General features: G+C 47.3%; 1 protein-coding gene across 3 annotated transcripts in view; it reads left to right on the top strand.

Annotated features, from left to right (window-relative positions):
• The window catches only part of PRKCB (protein kinase C beta), a 268543-nt gene that overhangs the window by 187978 nt on the left and 61572 nt on the right, over window positions 1-18993 (top strand). For all 3 annotated transcript variants that reach the window (XM_087729053.1, XM_087729052.1, XM_087729054.1), the window contains one exon: window positions 10360-10533. In XM_087729053.1, the coding sequence (XP_087585179.1) occupies window positions 10360-10533 (174 nt within the window). The remainder of the gene's footprint in view (window positions 1-10359; window positions 10534-18993) is intronic.

Genomic DNA, 18993 nt, shown 5'->3' with positions numbered 1-18993 from the left:
GTCAGCAGAAGTAGCCTGCAGTACTGCACTCTAACCACTGCACCACCACAGCTCTGCCTTTTGCTAAGCTGAATTTTGATCACATGACTGTGGGGATGCTGCGACAGTCGTAAGCATGAGGACCAGTCATAAGTTGCTCTTTTCAGTGCCATTGTTACTTCAGAGGGTTGCTAAATAAATAAACTGGAGCCTGCCTATAGGCCAGGTCCCAGGTTTAGGCTCTGCTTCTCTTTTTCCCACCTTGACATGGTAACAGATCTCTTGCTTCCCATTTGTCCGCTCTGGATATGGAAGGCAGCTGAAGGGCATTCTGCTTCCACCAAGGGATTTCCCACCTTGCACCTGGCAGGAGAGTCCGAGGGCCAGGTAGGAGAGCTGGGAGAAGAAGTGCCTGCATCCTGAGGAGCCTCAGCAGAGCCCAGAGTTCCCTTGGTGGTGATTCTCTGTAGGCCAGAATAATTCATTTCCAGAGAAGGTGTCGATTTTATTGGAATGAGACATGAGGTGGGGTGGCCTGGCAGTGGTTCCTTCCAAAGCAATTGTCCCAGCAAATTGAAGCCGTGTGTCTTAATAATTGGCAGGGTGATGGTGGCACTTTTTCAGAAGGCTTCCTTTGCCTTGATGTGATTCACAGTAGAAAATGCTCCTGGCAGGATATGCCACAGTTTTGGTCTATTATAATAAATCTACAAGCCCTGGCAACTGGCTTGAAGTGCCAGAGAAGCCCTGGGAGGAGAGCCATGGGCTGACTTGCCCTGCTGAATGGCCCCCTCAGCTTGCCAAGCATGTGGCTTGGCCTCTGTGCTGCACCCGCAGCTGGATTGCAGCTTTGTTCATCTTGACCCGGGCTGGTCTACTGGGCAAAGGACAGGCTCCTTTCTTGGAATGGCCAGGGGTGTTTTCTTCCTCCAAAACTGTCCCAGGCAGGTACAAAGGAGCTAATTTGGAGGAGGGGGAGATTGCCAAACCCTTTTCCTTCTCCTCCAGTCCAAGTTAAAAATGCCTATTATAAGACATGAAGAGAAAAGGGTGTGGAATCAGTTCAGTTTCCTGAGCACCAGTTTGAGGGTTTATCTTGTTCTCATCTGGGTCTGGTCCCTGAAGGCTTTGTAACCTTCGTGATTGGTCACCAGTGTTCAGGATGAAAAACACTTGGGATAATTGAATTCCCAAAAGTAAAACTTTATTGGATACACCGTATTGGTACTGAAGAAACAAAACCTGCTCTGGTTTTCCCAGGCAAATGCTTGCATAGTTAAACTATAGCTTTCTCTTCTCCCCATTCTTGGGTCATCACATTGTCCAATTATGACAATGACAATTATGGCAATTATCTTCTTGTTATGGGAACAGTCCATCTTTTTCTCCAGCACCTGCAGTGGTGACCTTGATGGTTTCCACACACTCACGATCTCCGCATACATTCTCAGCATTCCATTTCCCCCTTTCCTCTCCCCAGTTCATTGGCAAGTTGAAAAGCATTAGGGTTTGAAAGAAGCAAAGTGATTCAATCTTAGTCAAGGCCATTGTCCTACATCTGACTCATTTCTAGGGTTTGGCCAGGAGTCCAGCGTATCTTGATAGCTCTACTCTTCTTTCATTGTCTTCATCCCTGAGTCTGGAAAACTCTGTTTCCAGGCTAAGGGAAGGAAGAAGGCAAGGGAGGAAGGCCTGCCTGCTTCTTAATTCATGTCACATCTGCACCGAGTTGGATTCTTAGGAAAGAAAGACCCTCGACTCCAGTTGCGCAAAAGGCATACTTTTGGTTACAGTACAGCAAAGCCAGAATTAAAAGTTTGCATGCGAAGGTTCCCTATTTAACTTTCCCTTTCCCATTCCTCCCCCCTGTTATCTCCCTATTGTCCCATTACATACAAAGGATTTGTTTTGATGATGGTCCCCACTAGACTGGTGGGCCATTGCATTTCCCCTCCCAGGCCTCTGGCCTTGGGATGATGAGCCGATGTCTCGGGATGGCATGATGAGTAGTTTTGGTTTCCCCCCTTCCCATTAGTTCCCTCCTCCTGTAGTTTATGACAGGCTGGCATCTAGCACAACAAGGCTGAAGCTCAGGATGGCAGTTCTGACAATTCTTGGGCATACTACTACATGCACTCAAAAGTGGCTGGCTGGTCTCTGGTCAGTTTGTGAAGACTGTCCAAAGTTCTGACCCAATAGCCTCAGGCAACTAGTTGATCAAGGGCAAATATTGGGCCCAAGAGATCATGCAGATCGCAATCAAATTTCATGACACAATGGAAGGCAAGTAGGCAAAATAACTCTCTCTTTCTACATCTGAAGCTATTAGTATTTCTAGGCAGGGAGGACTGAAGTCAAGGAATTAGGACAAAAGGGAAAACAAAATATTAATCTTCAAGGCTGCGCACATGGCAACAGTAGTTTTGAAGTACAGAAGCTCTCTGCTGTTCATTATTTACTTATTCCATTTATATAACTGCCCACTCATGAGTGGCTCTGAGCATCTAGCAGGGTTAGAAATGTCACTGCATAAAAGCAACAATAAAAGGATAAAACACACAGCAGGTCAGGCACGAAACACCATCTGTTTATGGTGGATGTGTCTGTCATCCTTGGGGAACAATCAACTTTTGAACCCAACAGCCTCCTTGGACCCAACAGGGTCAGGGCCAATGGATCTTGAGAAGAGGCTTTTAGGCAGGCACTGTGTCAGAGAGGTTGTGCTTTCTGGGTACCATCAGGTGACTCTATTTAGTTGATAGGACCCAAAGCAAATTAGAACAATTAATCAGTGGAACAGCTTGCCTCCAGAAGTTGTGAATGCTCCAACACTGGAAGTTTTTAAGAAGATGTTGGATAACCATGTGTTTGAAATGCTAAAGGGCAGGGGTGTCAAACTCGATTTCATTGAGAGCAGCATCAGGATTGTGTTGGACCTCAGGGGCCGTGGTGGGCATGGCCAGGGTGGGCATGGCCAGCTTGATATCACTCATGTCAGAAGTGCCTGTGGTGGCCCAAGTGCTCTGCCAAGCAAAAATGGGCTCCTGAGCTTTGTTTTCAGCCACAACGGCCTCCTGCAGCCCTCTGCCAGTGAAAATGGGTGGCCCCACAGGCCAGAACTAAGCATCCTGTGGGCTGGATCCGGCCCCTAGGCTTTGAGTTTGACAGCCCTGGTATTATGCAGGAAAGCCTAAGCAGGAGGTTGGACTAGAAGACCTCCAAGGTCCCTTTCAGCTCTGTTATTCTATTCTATTCTATTCTAATCTCATCAAAGCTGGCAGGAATAGCCAACACCCCAGAAGATGGATTTCGACAGACTGGAATACTGGGTCCTACCTAACAAAATACAATTCAATGTAGAGAAAAGTAAGATTTTACACTTAGGAAAGAAAAAACCATCTGTACAGGGACAGACTGGATGAAACGTGGCCAATGCCAGTAATTATGAAAGGAATCTTGGAGTCCTAGTGGTCCATCATTTAAATATGAGCTAGTTGTGTTCAGCCGCCGCCAAAAAAGCCAATGCAATCCTAGGTTTCATAAACGGGGATAGAATCACTTGAAATATTAGTATCTCTTTACAATGCCTTAGTTAGACCACACCTGGAATACTGCATCCGATTTTGGTTGCCACAATATAAAAAAAATGTTGAGATTTTGGAAAAAGTGCAAAGAAGAGCAACTAAGATGTTTAAAGGTGTGGAGACTAAAATATATGTAGAATGGTTGCAGGAATTGGATATGTCTAGTCTAGCTAAAACAAGGACTAGGGGAGACATGATAGAAGTCTTTCAATATTTGAGGGGTTGCTACAAAGATGAAGGAGTCAACCAATTTTCCAAAGAACCAAAAGGCAAGACAAGGAACAATATATGGAAACTAATCAAGGAGAGAAGGAACTAAGGATAAATTGCCTAACAGTGAGAACAATTAACCAGTGGAACGGAAGTTGCCTTCAGAAGTTGTGGGTGCTCCATCATTGGAGGCTTTTAAGAAGAGGCTGGACAGCCATTTGTCTGAAAAGATATAAGATCTCCTGCTTTAGTAGGGGGTTGGACTAGAAGACTGTCAAGATCAGCCCAGCAACAGCCTGTGCTGCATTCTAATTGGTCAGGCGAAGCACAGCCTGTGATTGGAGGTTCTAATGACAGTTGGTACCTGAGAGTATAAATACTGGGACAGTTGTAACGGATTTCTGAATCGCTTGTCATCTTGTCATCTGGTACTAATAAACATCATTACTCTCATGATCCATGGCTCCTGCGTTCCTTTCACCCAATCTTTAAAACTGGCGACGAGGGTGGGATATGCGATTCCGCAGAGCCTGGACTAAGAATAAAACTAAACAACAACGAACATTAAGCCACTCGCAACGCAACCAAGCAAACGCGAACAGAAAATACTTTGAAGACCTGTCAGAGCTGCAACAGCAGTTGCCACTGCCTCAGGTTTCGCCTCCGATCACGCCAACCTGAGTAGATCCACAGGCGCGGACTCCATCAGTCACAGGGACGGGCAACCTACGCTTAACCTTGGCTGGAGCCGCCGCCTCTGCTCAGGGACGAGCTACGAATCGCGTTGGCTCAACCGTGGCTGAAGCTGCCTGTCTGCCTGCCTCTCTGCCACGAAGATCTACCAGACACAACTCTAGAGTCTATCCGGTCTACTGTTAGCTACTGTTACAAACGTTCGTGTTGCAATAAACGGTTACTGTTGCCTAAGAAGCCTCTGATTCTAGCATACAGCTTTCCAGCCTGCTCTACCTGCCTCCCGAGAAGCCATAGACATAGACGCTGCAGTCTTTCTTCCTCCAGAGCCAACCGCTGCTCCACCTGGGTTTTCCACAGCTGCCAGCCTTCCAAGGCCATTTGCATTACAAAGCTGCTTGCCTCCCAAGGAGCAACGCTAGTAACTCTGGCCACTCAAAAGCCTGCCTGCTGCCTTCCAAACGATCTCCGCTCTCTAACAGAAGCCTCCACAGCCGTTTCAGAAGCCTACCATTCTCTGCAGCAAAAGTCAGCAGAAATCCTGTCAGCTAAATCCTTCCAGCAACAGGGAACCTGCCTGCATGCCAATCGAGCAAAGCCAATCCACAAAGCGGATAATCTCTTCATACACAAACTTACAAGTTATACTGCCTCTCTGCCGCTGCTGGCCGCTGTTAGATTCAGGAGCGAGCCAAAAAGACTTGATTGAAGGTCCTGAACCAGTTAACTGGTGGGGGGGAATGCAAATGTGTATATGTAAATGGTGTATATGCAAATAGGAATATGAGGATGGAGTGTCTGGTTAACTGGGGGGAAGGAGAGAACACAAATTTGTAGGTGTTGAACATAAACACAAGAACACAAAAATGCAAATAAATTGTAAATGTTGAACATGAACACAAGAACACAAAAATGCAAATAAATTGTAAATGTTGAACATGACACAAGAAAATGCAATTAAATTGTAAATGCAATAAATAAATAGATTTAAAAAAATGCAAACAACACGCTAATTGACACGTATGTAAATAACTGGGGGGAAGGAGTGTTATAGCCCAGCAACAGCCTGTGCTGCGTTCTAATTGGTCGGGCGAAGCACAGCCTGTGATTGGAGGTTCTAATGACAGTTGGTACCTGAGAGTATAAATACTGGGACAGTTGTAACGGATTTCTGAATCGCTTGTCATCTTGTCATCTGGTACTAATAAACATCATTACTCTCATGATCCATGGCTCCTGCGTTCCTTTCACCCAATCTTTAAAACCTTCCAACTCTGTTATTCTATGTTTTCATCCTGCTGGATCTTGTAGGACAGACAGAGATAAAGTAGCCACATGCTTTTGCAACAAAAGATCTGAAAGCCATGGCTTTTTTAGTGCATAAGACAAAGGTGCTGTGTTTGCCCTTGCATGAGTCTTAGAGGCCTCATGAATAATGTATGATTATTAATTTATGCCTATTGATCTCCATCCAGCCTCAGTGCCAAAACAAACCACCTTCTTATGAAGCTGCATCTTCAAGAAGAAACCCAGCTTGGGATTATTAATGTGGATATTTGTTCCACAGGGGCTCCCCACCACCACACACACACTCTGCAGAATGATGGGCATATCATGTATGCGCTTCATTTAATAGCAGCAAACAGCAGAGACTAACTGAGAGTAGATATACTGCAAGGAGGCATTTGGTCAACTGGTCGGAAGGCTGAGATGGTTGTGGATCCCAGCTCAGCTTCCTGACCAACTGCTGGACTGTACATCTCTTTCAATAGCAATAGCATTTAGACTTTTATGCCACTTCACTGTGCTTTTACAGCCCTCTCTAAGCGGTTTACAGAGTCAGCCTCTTCCCCCCAACACTCTGGGTCCTCCTTTCACCCACCTCAGAAGGATGGGAAGGCTGAGTCAACCTTGAGCCGGTGAGATTCGATCTGCTGAACTGCAGTCAGTCGGCAGTCAGCAGAAGTAGCCTGCAGTACTGCACTCTAACCACTGCACCACCATGGCTCTTAATGGGAATAGTGCTGGAAGAGCTGAAAAGCTTCATCCTTTTTTCACTTGTTTGGGAGAAATTAAAAGTCAGAATGGAGACATCTTGCCCATGGTGACCTCTTGTTTGCTTTCCCATCCTTTGCTAAAACTCTAAAGCAAGTGAAAATTGTCCCGCCAAAGCGGGCCATTTTGCCATCTAATTTCAGGGATATGGTGGGCTCAGCTGAGCTATGGTTGATCTGGGAGCACTTATTGATTGGTTGATAGGTAAAGGATCTGATCCCTGGCCTTCCTCAGTCATGGGCCTCCTTGAGAGATTTCAGTGTAGCCCCCCCCTTCTGAGAAGGCTCTCTCATGGGGTGGTTGAGGGTCAAAAGTCCCTGAAGAGCAGCAGATCAACAGAGCTTCAGGTAATCTCCAAGGGGTTGGCAGGATCATCCAGATTTCCACTGCACCTGCATGCCATAATGCTGCCAGCCATGTCTCACATAGATCCATGGGCCTGGCCATGTGAGGAAGGGCTCTCCTCCATGCCAAAGGAAGCCAGGCCAGGGCAGCTAAGCGAGGCTCCGTTCATATGTCTCAGACTTGAACTGAATGCCTAGAAACCAGGGCACAGATTGTGCTGCCAGAATGAGTGAGGAGACAGCCAGGGCATCTAAGCAAAGGAGAAGGGCAGGGCCATCCACATATTGCTGCAACGTCCTGATTGTCAGACCTGCCCCAACTTAAGTCCTTCGGAAAGAAAGACCCTCAACTCCATTTGGTTGAAGTGATTGGTTCTTTTACTAAAGACGTGGTTGCAGTGAAAGTAAGGCTGGATCTGTGTGTTCCTGTGCAAAGGGTTACAATTTTCCCCTTTCCTTGGCCCTCCCCCCTTGACCACTGTAACAACAGTGTCCAACAGCATCCCAGTTTGATGTTTTGGGAATCACTTTAAAGTTGGGTGCTTATTAAAGTAGTTTCACATTCCGCTTCCAGGCCAGGTGTCCTTGGTGGCTGGTTTATTCCAGTTTGACACCTCTAGTTCCCGTCAACTCCCCCCCCCCTGTTTCATTCATCTTTTTCTCTCCATCCCAAGCTTCCCCAAATTCCTTCCCTCCCCACTTTCGGTTTATGGCAGGATGCCAACGAAAGGAAGCAGCTGAAGGTGGCAGACCTGACACTGATTCTTGGCAGATTCCTCCTTTCCAGTTTGCCCAGTAAAATAGAATTCTTTATTGGCCAAGTGTGATTGGACACCCAAGGAATTTGTCTTTGGTGCAGATGCTTTCAGTGTACATAAGGAGAATAAGAATACATTCATCAAGAATAAAGATACAAAAACTTAGTGATAATCAAGGCTACTAATAAGCTATCAAATTGTATTAGGAAACAATAAAAACAATATAAATTGAAAGATAAAAGCAACATGTTTATAGTCATAAGTGAGAAGAGATAGGTACTAGGAAGGATGAGAATAATAATAGTAATACATCCTTAGTAAATTATTGACTATTGTGGAAATCATTTGTTTAGCAGAGTGATGGCATTTCAGGAAAAACTTTCTTTGTGTCTAGTTGTTCTGGTGTGCAGTGCTCTCTAGGGTTGTTTTGAGGGCAGAAGTTGAAACAATTTATGTCCATGATGCAAGGGGTCTGTAGATATTTTCACAGCCCACTTTTTGACTCATACAGTCTACAGGTCCTCCATGGAAAGCAGGTTGGTTGCAATTGTTTTTTCTGCAGTTCTAATTATCCGTTGAAGTCTATGTGTCTTGTTTGGTTGCAGAGCCAAACAAGACAGTTATAGAGGTGCAGATGACAGACCCAAAAATTCCTCTGTGGAACTGAATCAGCAGCTCTTTGGCCAGTTTGAGCTGCCTGAGTTGGTGCAGAAAGAACATTCTTTGTTGTGGTTTTTTGATGATGTTTTTGATGTTAGGTGTCCATTTTAGGTCTTGAGATATGATAGAACCTAGAAACTTGAAGGTCTCTACTGTTGATATTGTGTTGTCTAGTACTGTAAGAATTGGTAGTCTGGAAGGGTTTCTCCTAAAGTCTACCACCATTTCTATGGTTTTGAGTTCAGTTCCAGTTTGTTCCGGTTGCACCACAAGGCTAGTTGTTCAACCTCCCATCTGTATGCAGATTCATCATTGTCTCAAATGAGACCAATCACTGTTGTATCATCTCCAAAATTCAGGACTTTAACAGAGGGATCATTTGAGATGCAGTCATTGGTGTATAGAGAGAAGAGAAGTGGAGAAAGCACACAGCCCTGGGGGCTCCTGTGCTAATTGTACAGGTATCTGATGTGATTTTGCCTAGCTTCACCTTCTGCTTCCTGTCTGTTAGGAAGCTTATGATCCATTTACAAGTGTGGTCAGGAACAGTTAGCTGGTTTAGTTTAGTTAGAAGAATATCTGGAATGATGGTATTGAATGCTGAGCTGAAGTCTACAGAGAGGACCCTTGCGTAGGTCTTTGGAGATTCAAGATGTTGTAGATAATTAAGCTAAACCTCTTCCACATTCTGACCAGGTAGGGAGTCCTTAAGTCTCTTCCTCTGACCCAGCACCAGGGAAATAGGGAGGAAGCCAGGTACAACTTGATAAATCTCAGCAACTAATCCTGATTCACAAAGTTTAGCAATGGCAGCAATGAAGACTTAATGAGAAACAAGGTTTGTTAATATAATAGTTCCAGTTGTCTAGATCAGGGGTTCTTGAGAGGTGGATCAGGTCACAGGGGGGTTGTGTGTGTGTGCTCATGGCAACCCTTGTGAGATAAATATTCAGTTATTAAGAGTAAGTGCAATCGTTATTTATTACACAATTTTAACACCAGTTAAATCATTTGTTTTATTTGTGGCGAGAGGGTGTCATATAATTTCATTTATCATTTGGGGGGGGGGTTTGTAGTATTCAAAGCTATTACTTAAATTATAGAATACTGAAGAAAAGGGGAATACACACACACACACACACACACACACCAAGAGAAGGAAACTCTTATATAAAATGTTTTAAAAAATCAATCCAGCATCCTACCACATTAATTGCTCTGTATTTCTTTGGAAAAGATCTCCAGTCCTCTGGAGTGAGCAGCTATAATAAATTTAATAAATCGTCATCATCCTCATTATAATCTTGGATCTCAGCACCTGAGACCATTACAGAGGATGGACAGGTTGGAGAGAGGCCACCTGAGGCTCCTGCTTGGATGTCATGAGGCAGGATTCAGGTTGTCTTCTTCTATTAGATTAATAGTCACAGGTTGTGCCACTGTGTCAAAAGGGTTATATGGGAAAACCTGCATTCCATTTGTGGAGACTTTTCAGCATCAGATCAGCTCAAAGATGCTCTTGGGTAGATCACAGGGCAAGCAGTGAGAGTTCCTCTATGTCTGTTGAAACCAGAGGTGTGGGGAAGGGATGGGCTATTTTCCAAGATGTAATCTATATCTCTTTGCACTTGTTCTTGCTTGTCCATGAGTAACATTCATTCAGATTATGACTGCTCAGCTTCGTCCTTGGGGAATGGAGTGGGACAGCTTGCCATAGCCAACTGGCTGCAGCCAACTCACCATGACAACTCATCACTGGACAACTTGCCATGGGACAAATTGCTGCAGGACAATTTAACAATTCTATTTAATTATTTAAAATAAATAAAATTTATTTTAATTTTTGCCATTCACATTTCATTCTGTTCCCCCGTTTGCATCCTTTTTTAATGATTCTATTCCACAATTTCTTTGATATCAGTGTACTCTGGTCCTGAGGTGAGTTGGAAGTGGCAGGTTGGCTGTGATGAACTGTCACAGACCTTTGGGGACTAAACAGTGGAGTCCTGGGGCCTTGAGAACTTATCTATGTGGGCAGACAGAATCCTCATTTGCATCTATTTTGTCTCATTCCAGGTGATGCTTTCGGAAAGGAAAGGAACGGATGAACTTTATGCTGTAAAGATTCTGAAGAAGGACGTGGTCATCCAAGATGACGATGTGGAATGCACCATGGTGGAGAAGCGAGTGCTGGCTCTGGCCGGAAAGCCCCCCTTCCTCACACAGCTTCATTCTTGCTTCCAAACCATGGTAAGCTCCCCCACCACCCTCCATCCTGAATCCTGCAAAAGTTTCCCAATTGTGTTGTGAATCTTGTCCCTTGAGGGTATTCCTGGGGCTAGAAATTTAACCTGGATGATCACGGTTGCCTTGTGTAGAGTGTAAAGACCAAAGAAGGGCAAAAAAGGGAGTCACGTGAGTCATGTGAGTGAGAATGATATGCCCTCTGGAGGTTGGACAGTGAGGGCTGTTCAGCAGCAGGAAGATCAAGGAAGGGCCCAGAAGATGCAGCAAATGTAAGGGAAGGACAGAAGGAGGACTGACAGGAAAGAGAAAAGTAAAAGTACAGAGTAGGAAGTCCTGATGAATAGAGAAACCCCTGGCAGAAAAAGGACATGTTTCCTGGCCAAAAGGAAGGGGATTAACCCTGCATAACTTGGACATGGTGGATAGATTAAGACAACAGCAGGGAAGAGGGCCAAATCAGCACACATAACCTTGGTTCACCATGGTAGACCTGTCTCAAACAAGTAGGGCCTCCCAGGTCAGAAAAAAGAACAAGTGGGGCACAAGATGGATTTGTGTAAAGGAGCCGAAAGTGTAAGAAGGCCGCAGTTACACAACAGTTCTGTGGAAGGGAAGGTGACCCCATCCAGGACCAAAGGTGGAGAGCACCCACAGAGTATCCTAAAGCCCACAGCAACTCTGTCTTGTTGGGTTGAGCTGAAGGCTTCTTTTCCAGAATTTCCAGACATGGAGGGAATCTTAATGGTTTCATTTACTCAGCCTAGGCTAAAGTGGGTATTATTGGCACGTTGGTGTTATCTGATCCCATGCCAACCGATGACGCTGCTCAGTGCCTTTACGTAGGTATTAAATCAGAGCCCAGAGAGTAATGTTTTAGGCCATGGAGAACAGAGGAGAAATAATATAAATTTAAACTCCCACTCTTAAACTTCAAAGGTGGTCCAGCAGGATACCATCATCAATGCATTGAAAGATTAAAAAAGACTAAGATGGATGCACTACCTCCGCTCCAGTCTCAGCAGAGGTCTTCTAAAAGTGTGAGCACTGCCGTCTCAGTGGTCTGAAGAGAGGTCCAATAGTCCATTTTGTCCAACATCCCCCGTAGCTGTAAGCCAACCATTTTTTTCCTCAACTTTCCCCAGGAATCCAACTAGAACTGCGAAGAAAGAGAAACACACAGGTGCAACTTAAGCCAAATCCAGGGGCATTTCCTCCTGTGGGGAGAAAGATCTCTGGCAAGCGATACACCAGAGTTCCAGAGATGGCCCTAGGCTCCTTTCAGACTCTAGAGTTAATGGAATGATCTGACCATATCAAGAGAGGAGATGTCTTGGAATCCCTTTCCGGAGAAGTCAATTAAAGTTGTCCATTTCCTTTATTTGGGGCATTTCAGCACCAGCCCACCAATTCCAAGGAGCTTCTGCAAGGAGGCCAGATTAACAGCCTCAGTCCCACCTGATCCCAATGGTCTAATTTGACTGGCTGAGCCAGTGGGGGCAGGGGGCTTGGGGGCAAGAAACTGCTACATCCTGGAGTGACCTGCAGATATGAATTCTATTCTGCACCTCAATTAGCATCCATTACTTTCAGTCTTCTTTCTAATTTTTTGTTATCAGGGGTCTCCAACCCTGGCAACTTTAAGACTTATGGACTTCCACTCCCAGAATCCCCCAGATAGCTTTGCTGGCTGAGGAATTCTGGGAGCTGAAGTCCACAAGTCTTAAAAAGTTGCCAAGGTTGGAGACCCCTGCTCTATATCATTGTTTCTCAACCCCAGCAACTGTAAGACATGTGGACTTCCACAGATCGCTGGGGAATTCTGGGAATTGAAGTTTACACAGCTTACAGTTGCTGAATTTGAGAAAGTCTCCTCTATATATGCCCAGCGTGAGTGCAAGGAAGTGACTCATCTGACAACCTGCCTCACAGCACTTTTTTCAAACCAACCTTTGTCATCAACCAACAGGTAAAACCACCACAATAAAGTGGAGCAAGAGAAACCAGAAAACCTTCCCTGCAGCCGGTGGACCATGTCTTTGTAAAATGATTGGCATCCGCAGAAGAGGTTGGGGTGCAGTGACTTTGGGGGAAGCGAGAGGCTGGATAGTGGAGTGGGTGTGAGTGGAGCCTTTCCAATTTGGGTGGGGGAATGGATTAAGAATGAAGAGAGGGAAAAAAATTGGGGAACAAACTTAAAAATGAGACTATCACTTGCATACAAGGAAAACCAGTACAAAATGTTTTACAGATGGCACTTGGCACCAACAAGATTAGCTAAAATCTTAACAAATACCTCCCCAAAATATTGGAAATGTGAATCAATACACGGAACATATTACCATTTATGGTGGACCTGTGAGGAGGCTAAACATTTTTGGAAAAGGATCAAAAATTGGCTGGAGGCAATAACGGGTTAAAATAGAATGGAAACCTGAAGTTTTTTTATTAGGAATAATGTCTGCGAAATACAAAAAAGAAATCCAGTATTTAATACTACATATCATTATGGCGGCAAGGATTGCCTTTGCCCAGAAATGGAAAAACAACTTAACTCCAAGCGAAGATGAAATAATAAGAAAGGTTATGGATTGTGCTGAAATGGACAAACTAACTAAAGAAATCCAGGGAAAAGAAGAATCAGAATTCTACCAGATATGGGATGAATGGTATAGGTGGATGGAGGAAAGAAACAAGAATCAATGAAGGAATATAACAAAACTCAAAAAATAATAGTTATGAGTAAAATAAGAGGGTTAAGAATGGTGAAATCCAAATGAAATGCAATAGAAGGGGAAATAATATAAGGTGAGCGGTATCGATTGATAATTGCTATTAGAAAGAACAGGAAGCTCCTGTTCGTATTGTATTGTGTAAATGTGGTGTACGTCTAAGTTTTTTGTGCGTGTATTTTACAAGTTTGTTAATAAAAAATAAAAAATAAAATAATAATAACAATAACAACAACAACAACAATAATAACAATAACAATAACAAAAAGGCATTTGACTCACTGCCACATAGTTGGATCATAAAATGCTTAGAAACAACTGGCATTAGCAAAAATATTACATCCTTTACTGAAAAGGCAATGAAACAATGGAGAACTGAGTTGGCAGTAGGGAATGAGAGCTACGGAATGGTTAATATCAAGCGAGGAATTTTCCAGGGTGATTCACTTTCACCTCTTCTCTTCATCATCGCAATGATCCCACTATCAGTAATCTTAAAAAAAATGAAATTAGGCTACCAAACAGCCAAAGAAGCTGAAAAATTTTCGCATTTACTATATATGGATGATTTGAAACTCTATGGAAAGTCAGAAATAGAAATCAAATCATTGACAAATACAGTCCGAGTATTCAGCACCGATATTTCAATGCAGTTTGGCATAGAAAAATGCGCCACTGTATCCATAAAAAGAGGCAAAATCACTGCATGTGAGGGAATTGAAATGCCCAATGGCCAACTAATTAAATGCAACGAAAATGAAGCCTACAAATACTTAGGCATTCTGCAGTTGGATAACATCAAGCATGGAGAAGTAAAAACTATTGTCAGGCGAGAGTACACCAACAGAGGAGGAAGTCCAGAACCTGGGGAACCAAGGCCGTTGTTGGACAGAGGCCCGTACCACGGCACCAGTCTGAAAATGCCACCCAGGAGGCGTTGTAGATACGGGTGGTGGACTGCCTCCTGGATGCCTCTACCACCCTGATGACCTCTTCGGAAAACTGAGCCTGTCTTAGTTGTTGCCGCTCAAGCGCCAGACGGTCAGATGGAGCCACTCCGGGTCCGGGTGCTCTAGTGACCCCTGGTGAAGCGCCACCTCCCCCGCTGGGATCCTCCAGTGAGGAGCTGTGGACAGGTCCACTAGATCCGCCAGCCAGGGGCGGCGCGGCCAAAAAGGAGCTACCATTATCGGCTCTGCCCTCTCCGCTACCACCCTCCTCAGAACCCCGGGAATGAGTGGAAGGGGGGGGGAAGCGTAAAGAAGACCTGGTGGCCATCTGCACCACAGGGCATCCGTGTCCATGGCTCCCCTGGTCGGGAACCTTGAAATGAACTCTGGCAGCTGGGCGTTCTGCGGGGTCGCGAAGAGGTCCACCGTCGGATGACCGAACCTCTCGCAGATCTGGTGGAAGATCGAGGGGTGCAGCTGCCACTCTCTGTTGTCGATCGTTTCTCTGTTGAGCCAGTCCGCCTGGTGATTCTCTGTTCCGGAGATGTGCTCCGCCCTGATGGACAACAGGTGTCTCTCTGCCCAGTTTCCTAGTCGCAGCGCCTCGTCGCGAAGACCGTTGGAGTGGGTGCCGCCCTGTCTGTTTACGTGTGCTTTGGCCGCTACGTTGTCTGTCAGGACTAGGACGTGTTGACCTCTTACTATGTTCTTGAAGTGTCGAAGGGCCAGGTGGATGGCTCTGAGCTCCAACCAGTTGATGTTGTGTCTTAGATCTGCTGGAGTCCAGCGGCCCTGGGCGATCTGGTTCTCCAGGTGGGCCCCCCAGCCGAAGAGGCTTGCGTCGGTGGTGAGCGTCATCCTTGCCGGTTCCCTGAAGAGGCAGCCTCTGTTCAGAGCTGGAGACAGCCACCAGCGGAAGGATAGTAGCGCCTGGGGGGACACCCGGATCTTGAAGGTTGCGTCGCTCGTCCCAGCCTTCTGGTGGGGCAGTAGGAGCCACTGGAGCTCCCTGGCGTGAAGTCGGCCCACGGCACGATCCCTATGCACGAGATGATCTTCCCCAGGAGCCTGGAAAGAAGAACTACAGGGACAGCGTGACTTGCGAACCTCATGGATCATCTTAACGATGCTGTCCTTGCGATCCTGGGAGAGAAAGACCTCCCCTGCCACTGAGTCGATGATGGACCCTAGGTGAAGGAGCCTAGTGGAGGGCACGAGGTGACTCTTCTCCAGGTTAATGGAGAACCCCAGGGATCTGAGGGTGTCGATGGTAGTACCCAGGTCTCTTGCAGCCGAGTCAGGAGACCTGGCTAAGATGAGGATGTCGTCTAGGTAGCAGAATAAACAGACAGGGAGGGAACATAGGTGACCAGCTGCTGCTGCGAGCACCTTGGTGAAGGTCCTGGGAGCTGAGGCCAACCCGAAGGGCAAGGCCCTGTATTGGAAATGGTTCCCCTCATGGGAGAACCTCAGGAATTTATGGTGCTCCGGGGCGATCCTGATATGGAGGTATGCCTCTGTGAGATCGATGGATGCTAGAAAGTTGCCCAGCCGGATGCCTTCCAGGATAGATTTCAGTGAGGCCATCTTAAATTTTCGGTATACCACCCTGGAGTTGAATAACTTTAGGTCCAGGATGGCTCTCCAACCCCCTGAGCTTTTAGGGACTAGAAAGAGGTTCGAATAGAACCCTGAGCCCTTCTCCCCCTCTGGGACCCTCTCGATGGCCCTGATTTCTAGGAGGTGTTTAATGGCCTTGGCCTTAAGGGCCCTCTTGGTCGGGTCTGAGGAGGAGGTGAAGGTGCGGAACCTACTGGGGGAAAGGGAGCGGAACTCCAGGTGTAGCCCGAGCCTTACCGCCTGGAGTACCCACTCATCCGATGTGATACGATCCCAGGCATCCGCAAACATGGAGAGGCGACCGCCGATGGGGTGATCCGGGGCCGGATCACTTAAATCTGCGGAAGGGGCGACCGCCTCCTCCTCGAAAGGGCTGCTTTCCCTTCTGCTGAACCTGTTTTGGAATTGTCTATCCCCCTGCCTATGAAATCTGGGATTTTGGTACCTCTGGCCTTGACTGTCTCCGTCAGGTGGTCTGTAGGAGGTCCTTCTAGGGTATGGTGTGTGGCGGAAGTCCGACCATTTGTTTGTTGACGGGAGGATCTTCCGTTTGTTTTTATCTTCTACAAGGAGGGGGTCCAGCGCCGTCCCAAATAACTTTTCCCCGGTGTAGTCTGCACCGGTTAGGTGCCACTTCATCCAGGATTCCGCCTGCCAGTGACGTAGCCAGAGAAGTCGCCTAGAAGCAACTGAGGAAGACATAGCTCGCGAAGCATACTTTACCGCGTCCAAGGTGGCGTCTGCTGAGAATTGCGTTGCCGCCAGCATCTTGGAAATGTCCTGTAAAAGTCGGACCTCTGATGCTGGAGTCCTATCCCTCAGTTGCTCCAACCACAGGACCGTGGACCTATTAAAGAAGGAAGCAGAGGCGGCCGCCCTGATAGCCCAGGTGATGGCCTGGAACGTTTTGCGCAGGACTATGTCTGCCTTCTTATCCTCAGGTTTGAGGCAATTGGCAGTGTTGCCTGCTACGACCGCTGAAGAGGATGCCAGGGTGGCCACCGGGTTGTCCACTTCAGGTACCTGTAGAGCCTGGGCGAAAGACTGATTAAGATTATAAAATTTTCTTTCATTTCCCCCTGGGGTGGGGAAAGACCCTGGCTTTACCCATTGTGATTTAAGCACCTCCATGAACATTTCTGGTGTGGGAATTTCCTCCTTAGCCACAGGGGGCCTATGGAAGGGTCCCTTTTTCTTCTTACTTTTGCCCCTGCCAGAAGACTCAGCTGCGGGCTTAGGATCCGGGAGAGGATCCAGGTCCGCTGTGGCCGCTGCCTTGCGTAGTAAGGAACTGAATAGGGAGGGGGGAAAGAGGCCCGCCACGGTGGAATCCTCCTCTACTTGGGGGTCCTCATCCTCTGAGAATCCCACCTCCTTTAATTCTCCCTCCTCTAGATCGGATGTCTCACTAGCCGTGGATGGGGAGGAGACTTGGCTTCCCTTGCAGCCGAGGTGCTGGGACGATCACTCTGCCCCCTGGGAAGCTCCTGAGGGGCCCTGCTCCTGGAAGTCTGGGGCTGCTGAGTTAGACTGGAAGCCATAACCTGGTCCAGTGCCCTGGCTAGCATGTCCTGGAAGCTGCTGGTGAGGTCAGGCAGCGCAGGCTGGAGTTCTGGTGGCTGGGAATATTCCCTGGGCTCAGGGGATAAGGGTGCTAGGTGAGGCCTGGTTGGGCTGGCTGCTCTGCGACTAAAGGGATCCGCTCTCGAGTCCACTGGGAGAGCGGGAGAAAGAGGGGGTGAGATGGAGCTGTGCCTTCTGTGGGAGCCCCCTGGCGAGGCTGGAGATGGTGCTCTGGCCTCAGCTCGGGCTGAAGGCCTGCGGGGAGAACGAGATCTGGAGGGGAAAGGGCTGATGGTTGCCCTGTACTCCCTGGTCAAGGCGCTGGTTGTTCTGGCCTCCTTCCTGGGGGCTGCCTTCTTGGGGGCCCTGGCCTTATCCCTCCTCACTGGGGATCTGCCTCTAGTGGTCGGTGAAACCGCCCTGGAGGGCCCTTCGTCCGGATCCACACTCCCTGGGGCCCTGGGCCTGGTATCCCTGCTCCTGGTCACCTCTGCAATTACACACGGTTACAGTGCTCACCAAGTTCCTCCCTCTGCAGCCGGCTGTAGGGCGGATGTGCCTCCTCGGGGCCCGGATCCGCTTCTGTGCTTTCCTGCCGCTGGATTGCGGCCTCAGCTGCCGGCAGGCACAGACCTGGAATACCCCCCGGATCACCAGTGGGGTAGAGCCCAAAGGGAAGCCTCTTCTGGCTTCCTGATGCCTTGTGAGCACTTTCAGTGCCCGTAGGGGAACGCTGATCACGCGCTCACCCACGTGCTCCTAAGATGGCGACTGATTAAGATGGCGATCGCTGGAGTCCTCTGGTTCTTCTCTCGCCGCTGGAAGCCTCTGCAGCGATCCTCGCTGTTTCCCGGTCTTTGCGGACCCTCCTGGGCCCTTCTGGACATCGCGTGATCACCTCCTTCGTCCCTGCAGCCTCTGGGACTTTCGCCCTTTTTAAAACGGCCGGCCGCACGGGGCGTTTGCGCATGCGCTGGCAAGCCGGAGCTTGAAAAGCGGCGCGGAGCACAGCAGGAGGATGGTGAGTCGATCTGCTTTATCCTTAGTAGTAATCCTGATAGGAAAAAACTTTTGCTGAAAGGGAAAAAACTCCTAAGTTTTCGAAAAGAAGGGAGAGAAAGAGTAACACTCCGTTCAGGCCGAAGACTGAGGTTAATCTGGGTAGCCACAGAAGAGCAGGAGGTGTGGCTTCCAAAAGATTTCCTCAGTCTCCAATAGGCAAGAAGGCTTGGTTAATACCCATGGTTACTCCTCCCACACCTTCTCTTCGGAAACAAATAAGGTCACAATCATAGACATCGCAATACCAGGTGATAGCAGGGTCGCTGAGAAGGAGCATGAAAAAAATCACAAAATACCAGGACTTAAAAATTGAAATTCAACGACTATGGCACAAACCAGCAGTGGTAATTCCAGTGGTAATTGGCACACTGGGTGCTATTCCAAAAGCACTGGAATTACATTTAAAACAGTTAAAAATTGACAAAATCACCATCAGTCAAATGCAAAAAGTCGCACTGCTTGGATCTGCACGCATATTACAAAAATACGTTACGACGTCCTAGGCCCCTGGGTGGGGCCCGACTAGTAACCAATGCCAA

Source organism: Thamnophis sirtalis, unplaced genomic scaffold, assembly GCF_051295495.1.
Source record: "Thamnophis sirtalis isolate CommonGarterSnake01/CBP01778 unplaced genomic scaffold, rThaSir2_p1.2 scaffold_14, whole genome shotgun sequence".
Taxonomy (NCBI): domain Eukaryota; kingdom Metazoa; phylum Chordata; class Lepidosauria; order Squamata; family Natricidae; genus Thamnophis; species Thamnophis sirtalis.
This window is presented reverse-complemented; position numbering and strand designations above follow the sequence as displayed.